Source organism: Aptenodytes forsteri, unplaced genomic scaffold (assembly GCF_000699145.1).
Source record: "Aptenodytes forsteri isolate BGI_AS27 unplaced genomic scaffold, ASM69914v1 Scaffold523, whole genome shotgun sequence".
NCBI lineage: Eukaryota > Metazoa > Chordata > Aves > Sphenisciformes > Spheniscidae > Aptenodytes > Aptenodytes forsteri.
In genome coordinates, this window is record NW_008794159.1 from 1,054,039 (window position 1) to 1,071,756 (window position 17,718).

The following is a 17,718-nucleotide window of genomic DNA, read 5'->3' on the forward strand; positions in this document are numbered from 1 at the left end:
TTTACTAACAAAGAGTTTCATGTATTTCTTTTGAGTGTCAAATTGCTTAAATGATAAGGGGTATTGCATTTTTAGCAAGATTTTTTTTTTCCTTTTTAGCTTGATGTATGTCAGTCTATTTTTTTTTCCTTTTTAGCTTGATGTATGTCAGTCTATTTTTTTTCCCTTTTTAGCTTGATGTATGTCAGTCTATTATAAGTGAACAGATTTTTCATTATTTTTTTAAATGCAAAATTATTCTCAAAAGTACAATTCTGTCAGTGTTCTAACAATTTTTGTCAAAAATATTTTATATGCTTTCCTTAAGTGAGGGCATAGCGATCATTTTCCTATAATACTGGAAGATATTGTTGGTCTTTTTAAAAATAAGAACATCTGAGAATTCACTCAATGTTCTTCTCTCCAGTATTGCTTTTTAGGAAGGCTTTGTAAAGACTGCGGTGTTTTGTTCGTAGAAATACATCTCTCTGACCTGACTGTTTGAAGAAAACTTGTTGTTGAAGTAGAACAGTGCAAGGCTGTAGTAGGATTCTTGAGATGTAAGCGATTTTTATCCTTTGACTTCACTATGCTTTTCTTCAGCTGTGGTAGCTCTTTCCAGGCACCCATGCTGAGCACAGAGCTCCCCTTGCTGTCATCTAAGGCAGCAGTTCTACATAACAGTGGAAATAAAGGATTGATATGCAGGCGTTTAGTAGAAAGGGGATTTCTTTATTTTTAATTCTTGCATATGGTACTACAGTTTAATACAGTTGTCCTCCGTTGGTGCCTCAAATTTTTGTGGTCTTACGGGAGATTTTGTATTTAGTTGATGACTCTTTTTTTTTTTTTTTTTTTAAAGGTATTTGAACTGTTTTGTACTATGAACTCAAGTTAACAAATCACTCAAAAAAACTTTTTAACTCTCAAAGACTTTGTATCCACACTTTCTCCTCAAGTAAGGACGGATTCATAAAGTTAAAATTTCTGGTTAGTGTCTAAGTCAGAGATCCTCATCATCTTGCTCCCTCATTCTTCACAAAACTTCCTCTGTTCTCCTAACACTTTTTAACAGATTTTTAAAAACAAAAGGAAGGGCAACGTGCAGATTTTCAAAATAAACTAAGTAACAATTTTAAAGTTATTCACATTATTTTGTCTTAAAAAACACAAAATTATTTTTGAGAGAGAGAGAACTGCACAGAATTTTTGAGAAGTGGACCTCGGAGATGTGACTATCCAAGTGTGACAGTATTGTCAGATGCTTAAATTGCTTTCTAGGAGAATTCATTTGAAGAAAAATCAGCTGCATTGCTTTTTTCCTATGGCCATAATTTTCCTGCATCATTGTTTCCATTGCTTGGTATCATCTCAGTGGTCAGCTGTTCTGTGAGTTGTCTTGTTTAAAACAGCTGAGAACAATTTTAAGTACTTTTAACTTTGTCAGACTCCTCTAAAAAGAAGAACCCTTCTAAAGGGTCAGTAGTGGTTTGACACTGAGTGTATATCTTAAAAATACATGAATCATAAACTTGTTGTTCTTCATTTTTCTTTTTTGTCCTAGATTCTTTTCTGTGGGAAGTTAGGCATTTCTAGAAGTTTCTGCAAGACCAGGCTTTATTTCCATGGATTTGTTAGTTAAAGCAAATAAATTATATTTATGGTGGTGTGGAACTAAGTCATTAGAAGCTTTGAAAAAGAGAAAATGCTTTTAAATTACTACAAAACTCTTTGAAAGTCATGAAAAAGCAGTAGTATATTTTATGTATATTCTAAATGATTGGTTTCCCTTTTCTGATCTTAGAAATCTTCACATATCTCTTGTTTATATCATGTAGCTGTAGGGTAACTAGTTGACAGAAAATAAAATGCAGACAGAGGAGTTTTAAATTAATTTTAGATAGAGTTAAAATGCTAGTCTCAAGATAAGAGTGTAGTATGATATATCTGTTTTTCTGAGTGGTGTTGATAGTTTGTAATCACTTTCTCTGCTAGGTTGATCCTTGGGTATTTTAAGATCACTTCTTTTTTATGGCTGCTCTTTGTTACAGAAATCAGAGTCTGCCATGGAAATTTTTAAAGAAGCTGGACCACGGAAGCAGAAAGTTACAACATTTAATGTAACAGATGATGCCATAATTAAACCAGGTAATCTTTTTGAGCTACTGAATATTATATGCACAATCATTTAACGTCTGCCGCTTGTAGACCTAAATCAAGTTATGACGTGTATTTCATTTTTGTTTTGTATGGAAGTTGCTGAATTTTATTTCTTTCTCATTGAGTACAAACAAACTTTTTTCTTAAGGAAAACTAGAAAATGGGCTTTACTTTTTAGGTAATGAGAAGTAGGATTTTTCCTTTTTCCTGGATATTATGTTTCCATTGATTAGAAAATAAGTCTGATCCAAACTAGCTAACATGAACATTGAGGTGAGAAATAAATGTAACCTTGACTCACTTGTTGGGTATAAATATGAATGCATTTACAGGAAGTTCTCTGATTATCCTTACGAGAGGGGCACCAAGAATTTTGTGGTAATGTTTCTCAGGAGCCTAAAATAGCAGTTTGAGGTTTGTTTCTTGCTGCATTCAGAAGTAGGACTGATGGCTGTCATGTATGGTGGTTTTTTTCTGGCAGCTTGCAAAATAAAACACATTAAAACATAACAAACATTCTCACTAAAAATCAGTATTAGAAGTTTGGAGATTTAATGAAAAGTTTTATGTTTTTAAGGTTTTATTAGCTAGTGTATTTAGGTTTTCATTTTGTGCTTTTTGACAGTTATAGATACTTTCCCAAAAATTATGTAGGGTAGGAAATTCTAATGTATTACGTCTTTATTTGCCATTAGAGAAGGTTTTTGCAAGACCTTTTTAGGAGAGTGCAGTAACTGATAAAAATCAAATCTGACATGAAGAGGAAGTGTGGACTGATAAATGGAAGCAAAAGCTTGAGATAAAGCAGAATTGCAAGTTTTCAATAAACTGATTTTGCAGTGTGTGTATTTTGTCCATAACATCCTTCATGTACATGATTTTCTGTCAGTTGACAGGTATCTTATCCCAGGTGTGTATGGATCATATAAATATAACATGAAATAATAGGATTTTTATGCTTGAGACTTAGGAGAGGTTTACATCATTTCAATTTGCGTTTATACAGATTTGAAAAGAGCATAAAAATGGGTGTGGACATGAAGCAATTAAAATTTAATTTTTTTGATAGACTTAAAACAGGCTGGAAACTGTTAATGATGCAGCTGCATGGATCTTGAGATTAAAGTTTATAATGAACGAAGTTATCGATTCTGTTTCTTTTTTTTAAAGCTGCTAATAAAAGAATATTGCACTTGGATGAAAAAAAATTGCTGAAGACAAAATAAATCTTTAAATAAATTAAAACTGATGCTACAAGCACTTAGGGAATGAGTGTAATTGCAATCAGGTGAGTGATGTCACTGACCGACAGTAGCACCACTTCTGCTAAAGGCTAGCATATAGGTAATTCCCCGGTGGATGAAGCTGTACTTCTGCCACAGTCTTTAGTTTGGAAACACTGTGTCTTAACAAAGAGGAAGCATTGCAAAACTTCTTTTTTTTTTTTTTTTTTTTTTTTTATTCTTAACTCCTTTTTTATAGGAAGTGGGTTTTTTGGGGGGTTTTGCTTTTTTTTTTTTTAAAAACCCTCCACCTTGTAAAGTGCTAGTAGTTATAAGTGGAGCATATTCTGTTTTCTTGCCAAGTTTGTTTATTATGAGTCTTAACTAATTCAGCATTCTGGACTTTGTCTCTTTCGGTGTCTGAAGTGCAACATACCTGAGTAAAGCCCTGACCCTTCCTTCCTACTCGTCTGAAATTGGCCTAGGAACTGAGAAATGTGCTTAAGTAGTAACTGCAAAGCATCTATTTTAGTCAGGTTTATAAAGAACAAAAAATAACGTGAATAAAAACAAAGTTTTGTTTCCTTTCCTGTGACTGTAATCTACCCTGGATGGTAATGACTGGATAGTGGTTTGAGGATTTCAGCACTTAGTTGAACATGATCTCTCCTCTTCTTTTGAAGGTACTCCTTTGTATGCTGCTCACTTTCGCCCAGGGCAGTTCGTGGATGTTACTGCAAAAACGTAAGTTCCTAATGATTTAACGTGTATGGTTCGTCTTTCAAATAAACTGCTTGAATTTTTTTTTTTTCCCCTCTACTTTGGCTTGAACTCATGGCTCACAAAAGGCTGAAATACATTGCAAGGGTAGTGGCAGGGAATAGAAGTCCATTCAGCCATTGGGTCAAAAATAAATTATCTTTCTTTGCTGAGGCTTACTTTTTTTTTTGAACACGGTAGGTAAACAGGTTCCTAATGATTTAACATGTATGGTTCGTCTTTCAAATAGACTGCTTGAATTTTTTTCCCCCCCCCCTCTACTTTTTCTTGAACTCATGGCTCACAAAAGCTGAAATACAATTGCAAGGGTAGTGGCAGGAAATAGAAGTCCATTCAGCCATTGGGTCAAAAATACCAAATTATCTTTCTTTGCTGAGGCTTACTTTTGATTTTGAACACGGTAGGTAAACAAATGATACTATTAGGGCTATGGTTCTGCATGTGTTGTCTGTTGCACATACCTTATTAGCATGGAAGGGCTTGACAAACAGCTTGAGAAAGAGGTGCTCAAGCTTAGCACAGCCCAAGAGGTTTATAATGCAGCATCTGTGGTATGCAGAAGTGGGGAATAAATGCTGAAAGGCATCAATTCCCAGAAAGACTGCTTAATTTTGATTTGGTGAAGAGATGCAAAGAGAGATGTATCATGTGGACCGAAAGAAAAGCAAAAAGGTAGTGAATACATTTAGCCGGACAACGGAGCTGTCAAATTCCTTTTTTGTTTTCTCTCATATTCCAGCTCATCTCTTCTGCCAGCAATGGCTAATGATCTTTTACTTTAACGTGGGAGGAATGATTTTCTCTCAGACCACTGCAAATGCCAAATTAGAGCTCAGCTGGTAGAGGGTGTCAAAAGAAAAACTGGCATCTTGCCGCAAAGACTGGTCATGTCTCTTCTATTACGTCCATGATTTCCACTGCCCAAGAGAACTCCTATCTCCATATTTCAGTGAACTGTATTTTTGTTGTGTTGTGATACCAAGATAATGTTTTCCATTTGATGTTTAATTTTTTGTGTAATGGAGATTATACCCAACTGGCCTTGTTGAAATATCATCCATTGTAATTGTCTCACATATGTGTAATACTTATAAATGTCTAATGTTATTCACAGGGCTTTGTATATATGGGGAAACCAGCCATATCAGTACAGCCAAGTAGTTGGTTCTAATATAGCTACACCTGACTACACCTATGAGGGCACCCTATTGAGAACATGAGGTCGAGGAGTTGACTGGAATTAGTATTTTTCTATGTCAAACTTACTTATGTAAGACTTAGATCCTGGTATATTACTCATTCTGCTTCTAAATTGCATTCCGTGAGCAGCCTGTAAGAGACAATAGCTTGTTTGCAAAGCAAAGCACAGTGTCATTGGGAATGCAGTCAGTCATTGTGTAGATTAAGTGTCATGCGTTGTTAATGCAGAAAAGCTTTGTTTTTCTAGAAGTATTTCAAGAACTAGGAAAGGGGTTTTTTTGGCAGTGTAAGAGATACTGGTAAGTAGCCACAGGATATTGATTTGTATCTTGCTATATGAATTTGAAAATACTAGCAAGCTAAAAATAAACTGGGTTCTTCGTCGTGTTCAGTGAATCCATCCTATCTTTAATTCAGTATTTCTAATCTGTTTTCTCCTGATATTTGTATGATCCCATTTCAGAAATTAGCTTTTTGTTTGTACTGCTGATTTTGGTAGTGCATTACATGTAATCCTACTATACAGGTGCCTGATATAAAAGGAGAAGAAAAAATTCTTAAGCTAAAGGGAAAGGTCAGATTTTTTTTTTTTATCATGGGTTTTCTATCAATATGATTCTCTAATCACCCCAGTCTTTTTATATCCGGGGGTTTTTTAACCTTTTTCTGTGACTTACTCGCCTTCTGATTTCTACTTTTAATGTTTCTTTCTTAATTTCCACTTTTCTGGAATGCTGCATTTATCATACTGCCTTAACTCTTGGGCAAGAATTAAATTATTTTACTACAGTTTTTCTTTGGGTCTTTTACTTTATTCCATGCAATTTCATCCAGTGTTGCTTAGTCTCATACTTGGGTGGGGTTTGGTTTTTCATTATTTTTCAGAATACTGTATCCATCGTTCTTAGTTACTGTACCTGTAAGTACAGATTTCACAATGTCACAAAAATATCCAAGCATTGCTTCAGTGAAGGGCAAAAAAAGTTATCTTGGGAATGATTATAGCATTGAGCTATAGCACTTGGGCTGCGCTGGGGGGGCAAAATGAGAACATACTTCATGTTGTACTTGTGTTCTGATCCCCCCTCAAGAGGAGCCAGCTTCTCCCTATTGAACAAAGAGGGAACTTGGGGAGGTTTGGTCCACAGGCTGAAACGAGCCTTCGTACATTAGTCTCTAAAGTCCCATTTTCAGAAGTGATGTAGGCACTTGAAAGATCCTAAGCTATAGGGGCATTTTGAAAAGGTACTTAAGGATATAATGCTGGGTTACAGTAGGGAGCAGAGATTGACTTCCTCTCCTTCCTCCCGCAACTTCCATCTTCCTGTTTCAAATCATTATGGACTTAAAAGACAGTAATTCCTAAAAACTTGCTATCACCGCTAGTAAAGTTTTTGGAAATACTTCTACATGAACATGTACTTTACATTTTTAAGATTGTCAGTAATTTTGTTTTACTGGAGAAAACACTGAAGTGTGCAATGTTTGAAATCATATAGATTATAATAGTGCTGTTGTTAATAGCATGACTAATTCTAATTATTCCTTTAAAAAGGAAAGAAAGAAAACTAATGTCACCTCAATGAGGAGATAATATAGTGGAATATAAAGGATATTATAATTTTTTACCAACTCTTAATGACTCAGATGAGCAAGATATCCTTTTGTATGCTTCCTTCTGCCAACACGTAAATCAAAAATACGGTCCTTAAAAATAAGCAAGCTTTTCTTAGTTATCATAGCTTGAACAAACTACTTGCACTACGTTTCAGAAGTCTTGGTTAGCATCTTGATTTGGTTACCAAAGTATAGGGTGGTTTTTTATGACTGTCTGCTTTTAAACTTTCCTTGCAAATGTTTTTGTCGAAGTCTTTTGAAATGTTTTGATTCGTTTATACCTCTGTGAAGAAAAACACTTTCACAGAAAAGAGAAGGTTCAGTTAAAGATGTATGCAGTTTGTTTTTATCTGAAGTCTCGTAATTTGTTCAGCACAGCATGAGTAGCTTTTAGAGCACTGACAGTAGGCAGTGCGTCCGCATGCTGTCAATCTTCTTTAGTGCTGAATTTTTTCCTTAGTACTTATTTTCAGCAATTTAAAAGCTCAATCCTTAAGTTTTATAGCTGTCTAACGACGAAGACTTTTCCTCAGTGTTTCAGAGGTATGTTTCAAAAATGTGTAAAGGCTTACTGCCCTTTTTGGGACAGCAGTAAATTTCAGAATTCCTGTGGTCTGATGGTCTGTTTTAGCCCTGATACCTTTGAGTTAAAATGCATAGCACCGTCCAGAAACGCTTCTCTCACAGGCTGCGCTTCTGTGACCTCTTTAAGCTGGCATCGTAGAGGCTGCTGCCCAAAGGGGAGGCGGTGCTCGCTCCCACAGAGTTCCCTTTGGCCTCCTGGCGCTGGTACTGGTGACCTGAGTTGCATGAAGGAAAAGATCAGCGTGAGATACCTGTATTCTTCGCTGGGTTAGTTTTCAGCTGGATCGGTTGCACGCCCCAGCTTGCTGATCAGCTGAGTGAGCTTCTGCACTAGTACAAAGATGACCAAAACATGGGGATGGGGAGCGGTGGGGCCGTGCCTTACAGTGGTAGCCCAATGCATACAGCATGGAGATGGAGTTGTATTATACTACCTTTTTCTGCCACTTCATGACCTGTTTCAGGAAACCTTTGGAACATCAGAAATTTTACCACTCCAAAGAAAAAGCCAATACTAGTTTTGTTTGAAATGTGTCAGAATTAAGTGGTGATTCTGGTGTGTTTAGTGGTTTATTTAAGCTTTGCTAGGTTAACAGTGTAATCTGAGCCTGAAAGTATGCTCTACAATTGTCTGAAATTATTTGACTAAGTAGGTGGAATCCTTTTCTTCTACAGCATCTAAATAATTGTCTTTTAAATTAGCTAAGTTTGAAGAGTTAGCAGCAAACGAAATTGTTGCTTAATTAGAGTGCTTTATTCCAGCAGCTTTCTAAATGAAAGTTGGCTCATTAGGTACCGGCATTTTATTTGTATCAAACCTGGAAAATGAGGTTTTGTACAAAATTAGGTGGTTGACCTGAACAGCTGCTTTCCTGCAGGTGAGACTAGAACAACTGTGTCTAATTAAACTCTATTTTTAATTCTACAGAAAAATTATTTTCCTTTCATTTAACATTTGTGTGTCTGTCTTTGCGTATCATCATTGCTGCCTGTGATTCCATTCTGGGATTCAGGTAATCATGCTTCAGTGAAGCTAAGTAAAGTAAGTGACTGAATTCCATGTATGGAAGAACAGTCACATTATACATATCAAGTCTAATAAAGATAGGTCTCGTGCATGTGTTTTTGTTCAGATACGGTGTTTAATGTTACTGTTGTCAGAACAAAAATATATAGTCCTTGATTCAAGCCAAGACAACAGGTACAAGATGTCTTATCAAGAAATCGCAACAGTGTAAGTAGGATGACAAATGTTCTACTTCAATGTAGGTTCTTGATTATCATATCTCAGATACTGCACACAACTTGATTCTTTCAGAGTGGAATCTAGATATTAATTCTGTTTAATTAATACATGGTTCTGGATTAAGATCTCACTTTGACAAACCTTAATGTTTTTTGAAAATATCTGAAGTTGTCAGTACTATGCCTATTAAGAGATTTTGGAGTTGTAACTCTCCTTATGCATGTTTGAGTTTGTTCTAAATTAGAATTGTATTGTGTTTCTTTTTAAAGATTTCAGACTTCAATGAACAAGGTGTAGTGGGATGGCAGTAGTTAGGACTTTTCGGGGGGGAAATCGGGGATTCTTTTGATGCATTCTTAAATGAAATTGTGGTGCAGATCATCATAAGAAAAGTAAATCCCGGAGAGGTATGTGTTTGGTTGGTATCTTTTTACATATGTTGGCTAATGTGAAATTACATAGAATAATGTATATAGTATACTAAAAGTAGTGTATAAATATATAGTATACATAAAATAGTATGTATTGCATATATGATAACTATATGTTTTAATCTTTTGATTTGGCTAGCTCACACTAATTTAATGTTATGAAATATTTGTTGGAAATGAACTCACAAGACTTTTTAAGTAATAAAAGATCCAGTATTCTTTTCGGGGATTTTTCTATTTTATTCACTTTTGCAAAATACTGGTTTAGGTTTAGTTTCAATAATTATTTTTCTTGTATTTTATTGGTGAATATTTGCTGAATGCATTCACACCTAGTAATTTTTAAGAAGGGTGAAGAGGGCAGTGAAACAATTTGAAATTAATAAGTGACACTAATAGCTATTACCTGGCATCTGTTCAGAAGTCAAGAAGAATATATTCTTACAAATATTTGTTTGGGTTTTTTTAAATTAAAAAAGTTTAAGAAAACTGTAAACTGTATAAATCCTTCTCTGGTTTTCTATAGTATTTCTTGAACACCATGCATCTTAAGTTCTCTTCCTTGTTTAAATAAGATGAATATTCATTTCAAAAGCACTTTGCATTTCATACAATTGGAAGAATGTAAAATCTTTGCATTAGAAATACAGGTGAATTTTGAGTCATGGAAAATTTATTCATAATATTTATTTTTTTGCGTATGGTAGAGAAATCCACCACTTGCCTGAGAACAGATCACAGTCACATCAAGGTGGACTTAGGCTGGAAAAACACTATTCTTCTGTAATGATTGAGGTATATTGGCTGAGCTGCTAAGTGCCTAGTTGAACAGTCCTCCTTTCTAAATTTGATTTAAACAGTTGTTAGTAGTTCCTTACTTTATTTTAAACTTGATGTATGATTTACATAATCTTGTAGTTTTTATTGTGGTTCCAGCTTTATTTCAGATAGAGCATGAGTCTAGGAAGAGCTACTCACTGTCTGTGTAATTGTTTTTCATCTTGACATGTGTTTAAAGAGCATTATACATTGTTTATTCTTTTAAAGAAATCAAAAACTCCGAAATGAAATATAACTAGAGCTTCTTCTTAATTAATAAAGACTTGTTTTTGTTTTCAGTCACGATGGTGACTGAATCATGTTGAATGGAGAATTAATGTTCAAAAAGTCATAAGATAAAGTTTATTTGTAGGTAATTCAGAGATCTTCAATCAGTTCTTCACAAATAAAAAATGAAACTATTCTAAAAAATTATTGAACTACAATGAAATAAAACTAGAGCTTCTTCTTAATTAATAAAGACTTGTTTTTGTTTTCAGTCACGATGGTGACTGAATCATGTTGAATGGAGAATTAATGTTCAAAAAGTCATAAGATAAAGTTTATTTGTAGGTAATTCAGAGATCTTCAATCAGTTCTTCACAAATAAAAAATGAAACTATTCTAAAAAATTATTGAACTACTGTGATGAAAGAACCTTGGTAGATAATAAAGCATTATACATTGTGAAGTACCCTAATTTCAGCATTGAGATATCTTTCCTTCTAGCCAGAATATTTCAGATGTTGGAAATTTCTTTTCATATTCCAGATCAACAGATGCATGAGAATTTTCAGGTTTCAGGAGCACTCAGATTTCAGAGTGCTCTTTTTTAGTCTGGCCACACATTCTATAAATTTCCTAAGGCTTCACTATTGTAAAGTCTGAGTCTTTGTTCACTGGAAAATACATGTGTGATTGGAAAGACCAAAAAGTAGATGAGCATAGTCTATTGCATAAATCATTAAACACTAGCATCTCTGTCTTATGATATAATCGCTTCTTTTTCAAGATATCTTATAGTATTTGATGAAGTAAAATTTTTTTCAAAATGCATCTCTTACTAGGATTAACTATTTCTTATATTTTTATATTTTATTAAAAAGTACAATTTACAGTATTCTAAATTGTTCATGTCGAAAAATGAACAATCTGAATGAAATATTGAAGTGGTTTCATGACATCAGGCATTTATGCTTCTTGATTAAAGTTGACAGTACTGTTTTCTTTTGAAATGGTAGCTTTCGATGGTTGTATGGTTTTCTCTGAATTGCAAGTACATTTCTGCAGCTAAAGAATTAATCATGCCCCCAGTCTGCTCGCTCTGGTAACTGCACAGCTGTTGTTATGTGACCCACTTGCAGTTGGTTTTGGAGAGTTTGCTAATTCCATCTTCCAGCTAGAGGTGCCAGAAGTCTACTTGGAAAACATGGCCAATAATAGAAAGTTTTGAAGAAAAAATAGCATTTTGGCAGGACAGATACAAGTTTTCCTATAGCTTAGTTTCTGCTACATATTCCAAAGTTACTAATCCCTCAGCAATCTTCAGACATAGAAAAAGACAAATTTTGAGCCTCTCTTAAAGCGTGAGTATCTCTCAAAACTGTTTCTTTACAACTGTCGCTGTTCATTACTGCAAGCTTTTAAAATAAGGTGATTCATGAGAAACTGGTGGAACAAAGCCTTGCATCCTTTAGATTTCTGACTGCGTTCCTGATCTCAGGTAACCCTGGTCCTCCCTCCTGCAGGTGCCTTCAGCTCCCTCTCATGGCCCTGACCCTCTCCATATCCCCGTGTTGCACCACTCTCTGCTGGCCTGGAAAGACTGTCTTGCTGGCGGCAAGCTCTTGCACGACTGGCCAGCTGGCAAGCCAAAGGAACATATCACTACTTTAATCACGTTCTAGCATTTCCTTAGTTAGTTGTAGGAAAGGAGCAAAAAAACCTCAGTACTCTCTAACCAATGATTTTGATCTCAAACAATTAGGTATCTTTCTTCTGTACCAAATGTAACTGGAATTGACCACTAGGTTTAGAGCAGGGAAGGGGAAAACAAAGAGGCGGACACCATGGTTGCACAAGTCTCGTTTCCTTATGGTTCTGTGGCTTTAGGGAGTCTTTCCATTTGTGGCTGGTTTTGACCGTAGTTTGACTTGCTCTAGGCAACTAGGCCAGCAATCAGAGGAGAATTATTCAAGTGGAAGAGGAAAGAATCCAGTTTTTGTGAATGTTGGTGCTTTCCGCATTTGTATATTTTCTCTCGTTTTTAATGGTAGTGCTTTTCTGATCAGGGGAGTCAGCAAAATGTAGTCCATATATACAACGGGCTGTAAGCATGCTCACACCCGGTTTTATTTTCCTGTGTTTGGCCGGAAGGTTCTAATGCTTGAACTAATAGGACCATGACATCGCAAGGTGCATTAGTAGAGAAAAAGATTTCTGTAAATTGGAGGAAAAGGATCATCTTATTAGATTAATTAAATAATCAGTGCAGCCATAAACCCTGTGGTCAGACTTTTCCTGTTGGAAACAGACAATGTTGGTTTAAAGACACATTTTAATCGGCTTTTCTTTTGTGCAGTGGTGAGGCAGTTTTTCCTATTGAGTCTGTCCCTGCAGTAAACAGAGAACTCCAAAACCAGTAATACTATCATGTGCCTCAAAGATTAAGGCATGGGCACTGACGATACATCTTAGTTGTTATTCTGGTTTAGACCTTATTTGTCAGATGAGTACAGATCAAAAGAGTTAAGTGTTTTTACTACACATAAAACTGTTTTCACGAGATGAGCCTATTGTAGTTTGGAAAAGAAATGTTCCTTGGCTTATTTTTATGCTAGTCTAAGCAGCCATCTCTTCCCTCTTGATGCTTAGGGCCTTTCATTAAGTTTTGGTATGCGTTGTTATACAGTTGCTTTTTATTTGGGTTTTTGGGGGGTTTTTTTGGTGTCCAGTCTTGGTGAAAGCTTCATTACACTACCGTGTATTGAGACCATCACAGCAAGGAGCATTTTGTGTTAGCCTTTTTGCCTATTTGACTCATTTCTAGTGCTTCTTATTCTCCAAAGCAACATTTAAGTATTGCACTAGAATATGTTTATGGTATAAAATACAGATTTTTTTAAAAAATATTTGCTGAGTTTTGCTAAAGGTAAAAAGATCATGAGCCTGACTGAAATTATTGTTTCTTGCTAGAAACCCTATTTTAAGTCTGACTAACCCAGGTTTGTTTCTTTATTATTTTTCTTTTCAGAATTGGTAAAGGATTTCAAGGTGTCATGAAAAGGTGGGGATTTAAAGGCCAGCCTGCTACCCACGGCCAGACAAAAACTCACAGACGTCCTGGAGCAATATCTACCAATGTGAGGATTCTTACTACTTATTTCTTGATGTAAACATTCTTCAGTATTTTCAGAACTGCTTACTAAAAATGAATGATTTCACAATAGCTAACTGTTACCATCTACGCTGAGGTAGCAGAGAATCCCAGCTGTTTCAAAGGAAGTTCAGAAAACTTTATAATGAGCAATGCAGATAGCTGTTCTCTTATGTCTCGATTTCTGAATATTCTGTATTGCTGATAAGTAAGCAAACATTTTAACTGAACAAGTGTTGGTATTTTGTAGTATAGCTGAGAGAAATAGTCTTAATGCTTCAAAGAGAGTTCTAAGGATCTTTTCTCACAGCATTTATAGATTGGAAAGGACTCACTTGTTATTTTATACTGCACATATTGTACTGTTCTTTGGAACCCTAGTTGCTTTTATCACCTTGCCTGGCTTGTGGAGCTGCTTTATGAACTCTTTCATTCCCAAAATAGTTTGTTCGCTTCTTAGCATTTTTAAGCAGAGTAAAGAGTAATATTTTTAAGTTTCAAACTCTAAACAATATTAGTTTAAAAGCTCTTTGGAACAGATGCATTTAAAACTGTCCCTATAAAGGTTGCACAACATTTAGGCTGAACTAAGAGGGATTTTTGCAAACTAGGTTTGTTATACAGAATTAAGACCAACTGAGTCACAGTACTGAACCTGAATTGTCTGTAATTTTCCTGGAGAAATTAAAATAAGCATTATTAATCTTTTTTTAATTTTTAAGAGAATAGTAAAAGCAAAAAGGCATCGGGTAACAAAGGTAGAGTAATTGAGACTGTAAAAGCGTACAGTACTGATTTATAGTCCTTCATTTCAACTGGAAAATGAATTCTACACCTGGCACTGTTTTGGAAATAGGTATGATGAAAAGGAAACAAGGTGAAACGATGCAGTAGGGGAAAAACAATGCCTTGATTTTTATTTTCCAGTCTAGTGTTGACCACCTCAGATATTTTAGTAATCCTGCATTGTTTAGTACAGAATCATGTCCCTAGAACTACATTGCAGCTGATTTCCTGAAATCATGATTTTCACAGGAGTTTAAAATACATAAACATTATTAATGAATAACAGAGTGGTGCAGGAGACTGAGACAAATCCCTGGATAATACTGCAGAACTGAAAATTATTGCACTTATTCCTGCCTTTTCTTTTCCAACTTTGTTCTCCAGGTTATACCCAGCCAAACAAAAATGGGATACAGAAACTAAGCAATAGCAGCAAATGTAATAAATTCTGTTCTTAAAAATACACGCTTTAAAAAAATCTGGTTTACATCAGTATAAAACTCATGGATTAGGGAGAGGGGAGAAGCTACAGTGTATCTTACTTTTGGCAGCCTTCCAGGGCGGGACTGCTCTGGAGCTCTGGTAGCATCAACAAGTAGTTTCGGTAAGTTTGCCACTTGCTGTGGTCTGTGGTGTAGGTGAGAGTCTTGTGTTGACACGGGTTTTCGAAAAAAACCTCTTCTTGTTTATCACTAAGTGAAAATATGGGATGAGTGAAGATTTTGCTCTGAATCTAGAGACGCTACGTGTTAAGCAAAGCTAGAATCCCTTTGTTGATACAATGGTATTTATAGCAATTTTGTGACTGAGGTCAAGTATTTCAGATAACGTACCTAACCTCCAGCAGGAGGCACTTAAAATGCTAGACAATATTAGATATTTTCGATATTAGATATTTTCAACATTGGAAATACCAGCATATTTTCTTTCCTGTTCTTCTTGAGTTTGTAGATGTACCTCTTGCAGTTACATGATTTTTTGGCCTTGTTTTTATCTAGAAAGCTGCCAAAGTTTATCGCGGAAAGAAAATGCCTGGTAAAATGGGTAACATATATAGGACATCTTTTGGATTAAAGGTGAGTTCTGAGTGTACTAGGATGTGTATAAGGTGGTTGCATTGCCAAGCAATGGACTTAGCCATGTAGCCTTGTGTTGGTGTACTGTCTGTCATTTCTGTCAGAATCCAGACAGGAGCATCCTGAAGTATGCAAGCTGGAAAGACAAGAGCAGCAAATGCGTACTCCTGTCTTCTTGTGGCTTACAAATAAGTTACCTGAAAACCCTTTGAATATGTGCAGTCCCTGGGGACTGGGATTTCAGGTGATACCTCCACATCTGATGCGTTTTTCACTGTGTCCCTTGATTTCTGCCTTTGAAGTGGGAAAACAGTCAGGCTTTTGGTGACCTTCAGTGAATGTTTTCATGCCTATTCCACTTGTTCAAACCCAACCCAAGTCTGAGTTGTTTGAAGTCCTAACTTTATTATGGTCCTTCACTTTCATGTGCAAAAGGGGATTATAGTTTCTGTCTAGATTCTGATGTGTGCATAGCTGCAGCAGTTCCTGGGCTATTACAGCTACTGTTCTCTGTCTCTGAAGGCAACCTCTGCAGTTTGCACAAAAAGCATATTAGCCTCTAGTTTGCAAAAAAGTGTGCTGCTGCTCTGCCCTAACTAAAACTATTTTTTTTTTTGTAACACAAAATGTGCATGTTCAGTTGGGCACCTCATAGAATTAAGAAATTAACAAATGGTCGCAGCAACATTTTCATGAGCGTATTTGTTTTAATTTGTCAGGTGTGATGTTTTTCAACAGCTGTTGCTGTTAGAGGGAAAAGAGACTTGGGAGCTTCGGTTGGTGTGATGCTGAACAAAGGGCTGCCTTACCAAATACAGACTCCTGCATTAGAAAGCTGTGCACTCAGAGTAGCACGTGACTGAATTTTGTGGCAACTTCAGGCCTGTGCAGAACATTCTTCTTCCCCGGAATACCACCTCTAGTTAATCAGTTTGTGCTTTGCTGGACTACTGTTTGTAAAACTGGGAATAGTCTCTAAAATGAGCTCCATGTCTGGTGTTTTTCTGTCTCCTAGGTGTGGAGGATCAACACAAAACATGACATTATTTATGTAAATGGGTCTGTTCCAGGTCACACAAATTGTCTGGTGAAGGTATGTTTGCTAGTTTCAACTTACTGGTACTAATGATTCCTAAGCTCTCTCCAACTCTCTCCTTATAAAAGGAGAAACATTGGTTGAATGCAGTCGTCTTTTCTTCAGAGTCCCATCTTGTACTATTGAATTAAAGGGCAGTAGGATCAGTTCTGTAAAAGAGAGTGATTAATAGGGGCAGTGGGTCACCACTTACTCTAAACGGCTCTTTCTTAGCTTTGCACTGGGGTTGTGCACCCATGTAGCCTGTGATAAACCAACACAGTCACTGTAACCCTGTGGTAAGTGTCTCAGGGCTAGGTCCATCTCCTTTTAACACTAACCTGCGTCAATAGCATGATGGTGAGATTTCCAGAATATTATTTAAGGCCTGTATTCATGAACAGAAATATACAGCAAGCACTGCTTTAAAGGTTATTCAAAGCATTCCCATACACAGTAGCAGTTACCTTTCCAAGGAGCAGTTGAGGTACAGGAGGAGACAGCTGGAGTTCACAATAATGATACAAGTTCCCTTTGCAATCAGTATAAATGTGTCAGTGGTTTTTTTCTGTGCTGTTGTACAGAATTAATATCAAATTTTATTGAGATTGTTTCAGGATTGTCTATGAAAAACTGAAACAATGAAGAGTCTAATATGTGTTCTTACAATGTAAGTAATCCACATGCAAGCAATAAAAGTAAGGATTTTTAAGGATTATTTTCAAAATAGCCTTTTCTTTCTATTGAGATATATTCTACACATCTGCAAGCACAAATTATTTGGAGGAAGTTAATTCCTTTCTGACTTAGCAGATTATGGGGTATCCAACATCTTTATTGTGAATGATTGTAAAGATTTTGTTGTACATATACCTATATATCTAATACATAGTTTAAAATCCTTGTAAGTATTGTAGGGGTTTAAATGATCCAGTTCTTGAAAAGTTAGAGTTCAGAAAGTTCAGGTGTTTTCAACTATTTTATTTTGTTCTTGTCATATTTTACTATGGGCATCCAGTTTCTGTTACGTATTTCCTGGTTGTGGAGCAGAACTCCACAGTTATTGGGCATTAAGTAAAGCAATCCTAGCTTTCAAATAGGTGTTTTACACACAGAAAAATGAAGTTTGTTGTTGTGTTTCTCTCACTGGAAATAAGGCCTTTTTTAATGAGTGAGGTATCTCTAAACTGCTGTGGTTGTAATGTCCAGCCCAAGCCTGGAGAATACGTTACACGTTTCTCTCCCAAAATAGTGAAAATCAGTTAACAGATGTCCAGGAGAAGTAGTTTTCAGGATAACTTCTGCAAAATTACTGGGCATGGCATCAGTGACTTAGAATTAAGACTAGTTTGACTGGCTTTTCAT

General features: G+C 35.9%; 1 protein-coding gene across 1 annotated transcript in view; it reads left to right on the forward strand.

Moving 5' to 3' along the window:
* The window catches only part of MRPL3 (mitochondrial ribosomal protein L3), a 32,529-nt gene that overhangs the window by 6,529 nt on the left and 8,282 nt on the right, over nucleotides 1–17,718 (forward strand). Inside the window, exons 5-9 of the mRNA XM_009280533.1 lie at nucleotides 2,031–2,127; nucleotides 4,046–4,106; nucleotides 13,294–13,402; nucleotides 15,201–15,278; nucleotides 16,294–16,371. Coding sequence (XP_009278808.1) covers nucleotides 2,031–2,127; nucleotides 4,046–4,106; nucleotides 13,294–13,402; nucleotides 15,201–15,278; nucleotides 16,294–16,371 — 423 coding nt within the window. The remainder of the gene's footprint in view (nucleotides 1–2,030; nucleotides 2,128–4,045; nucleotides 4,107–13,293; nucleotides 13,403–15,200; nucleotides 15,279–16,293; nucleotides 16,372–17,718) is intronic.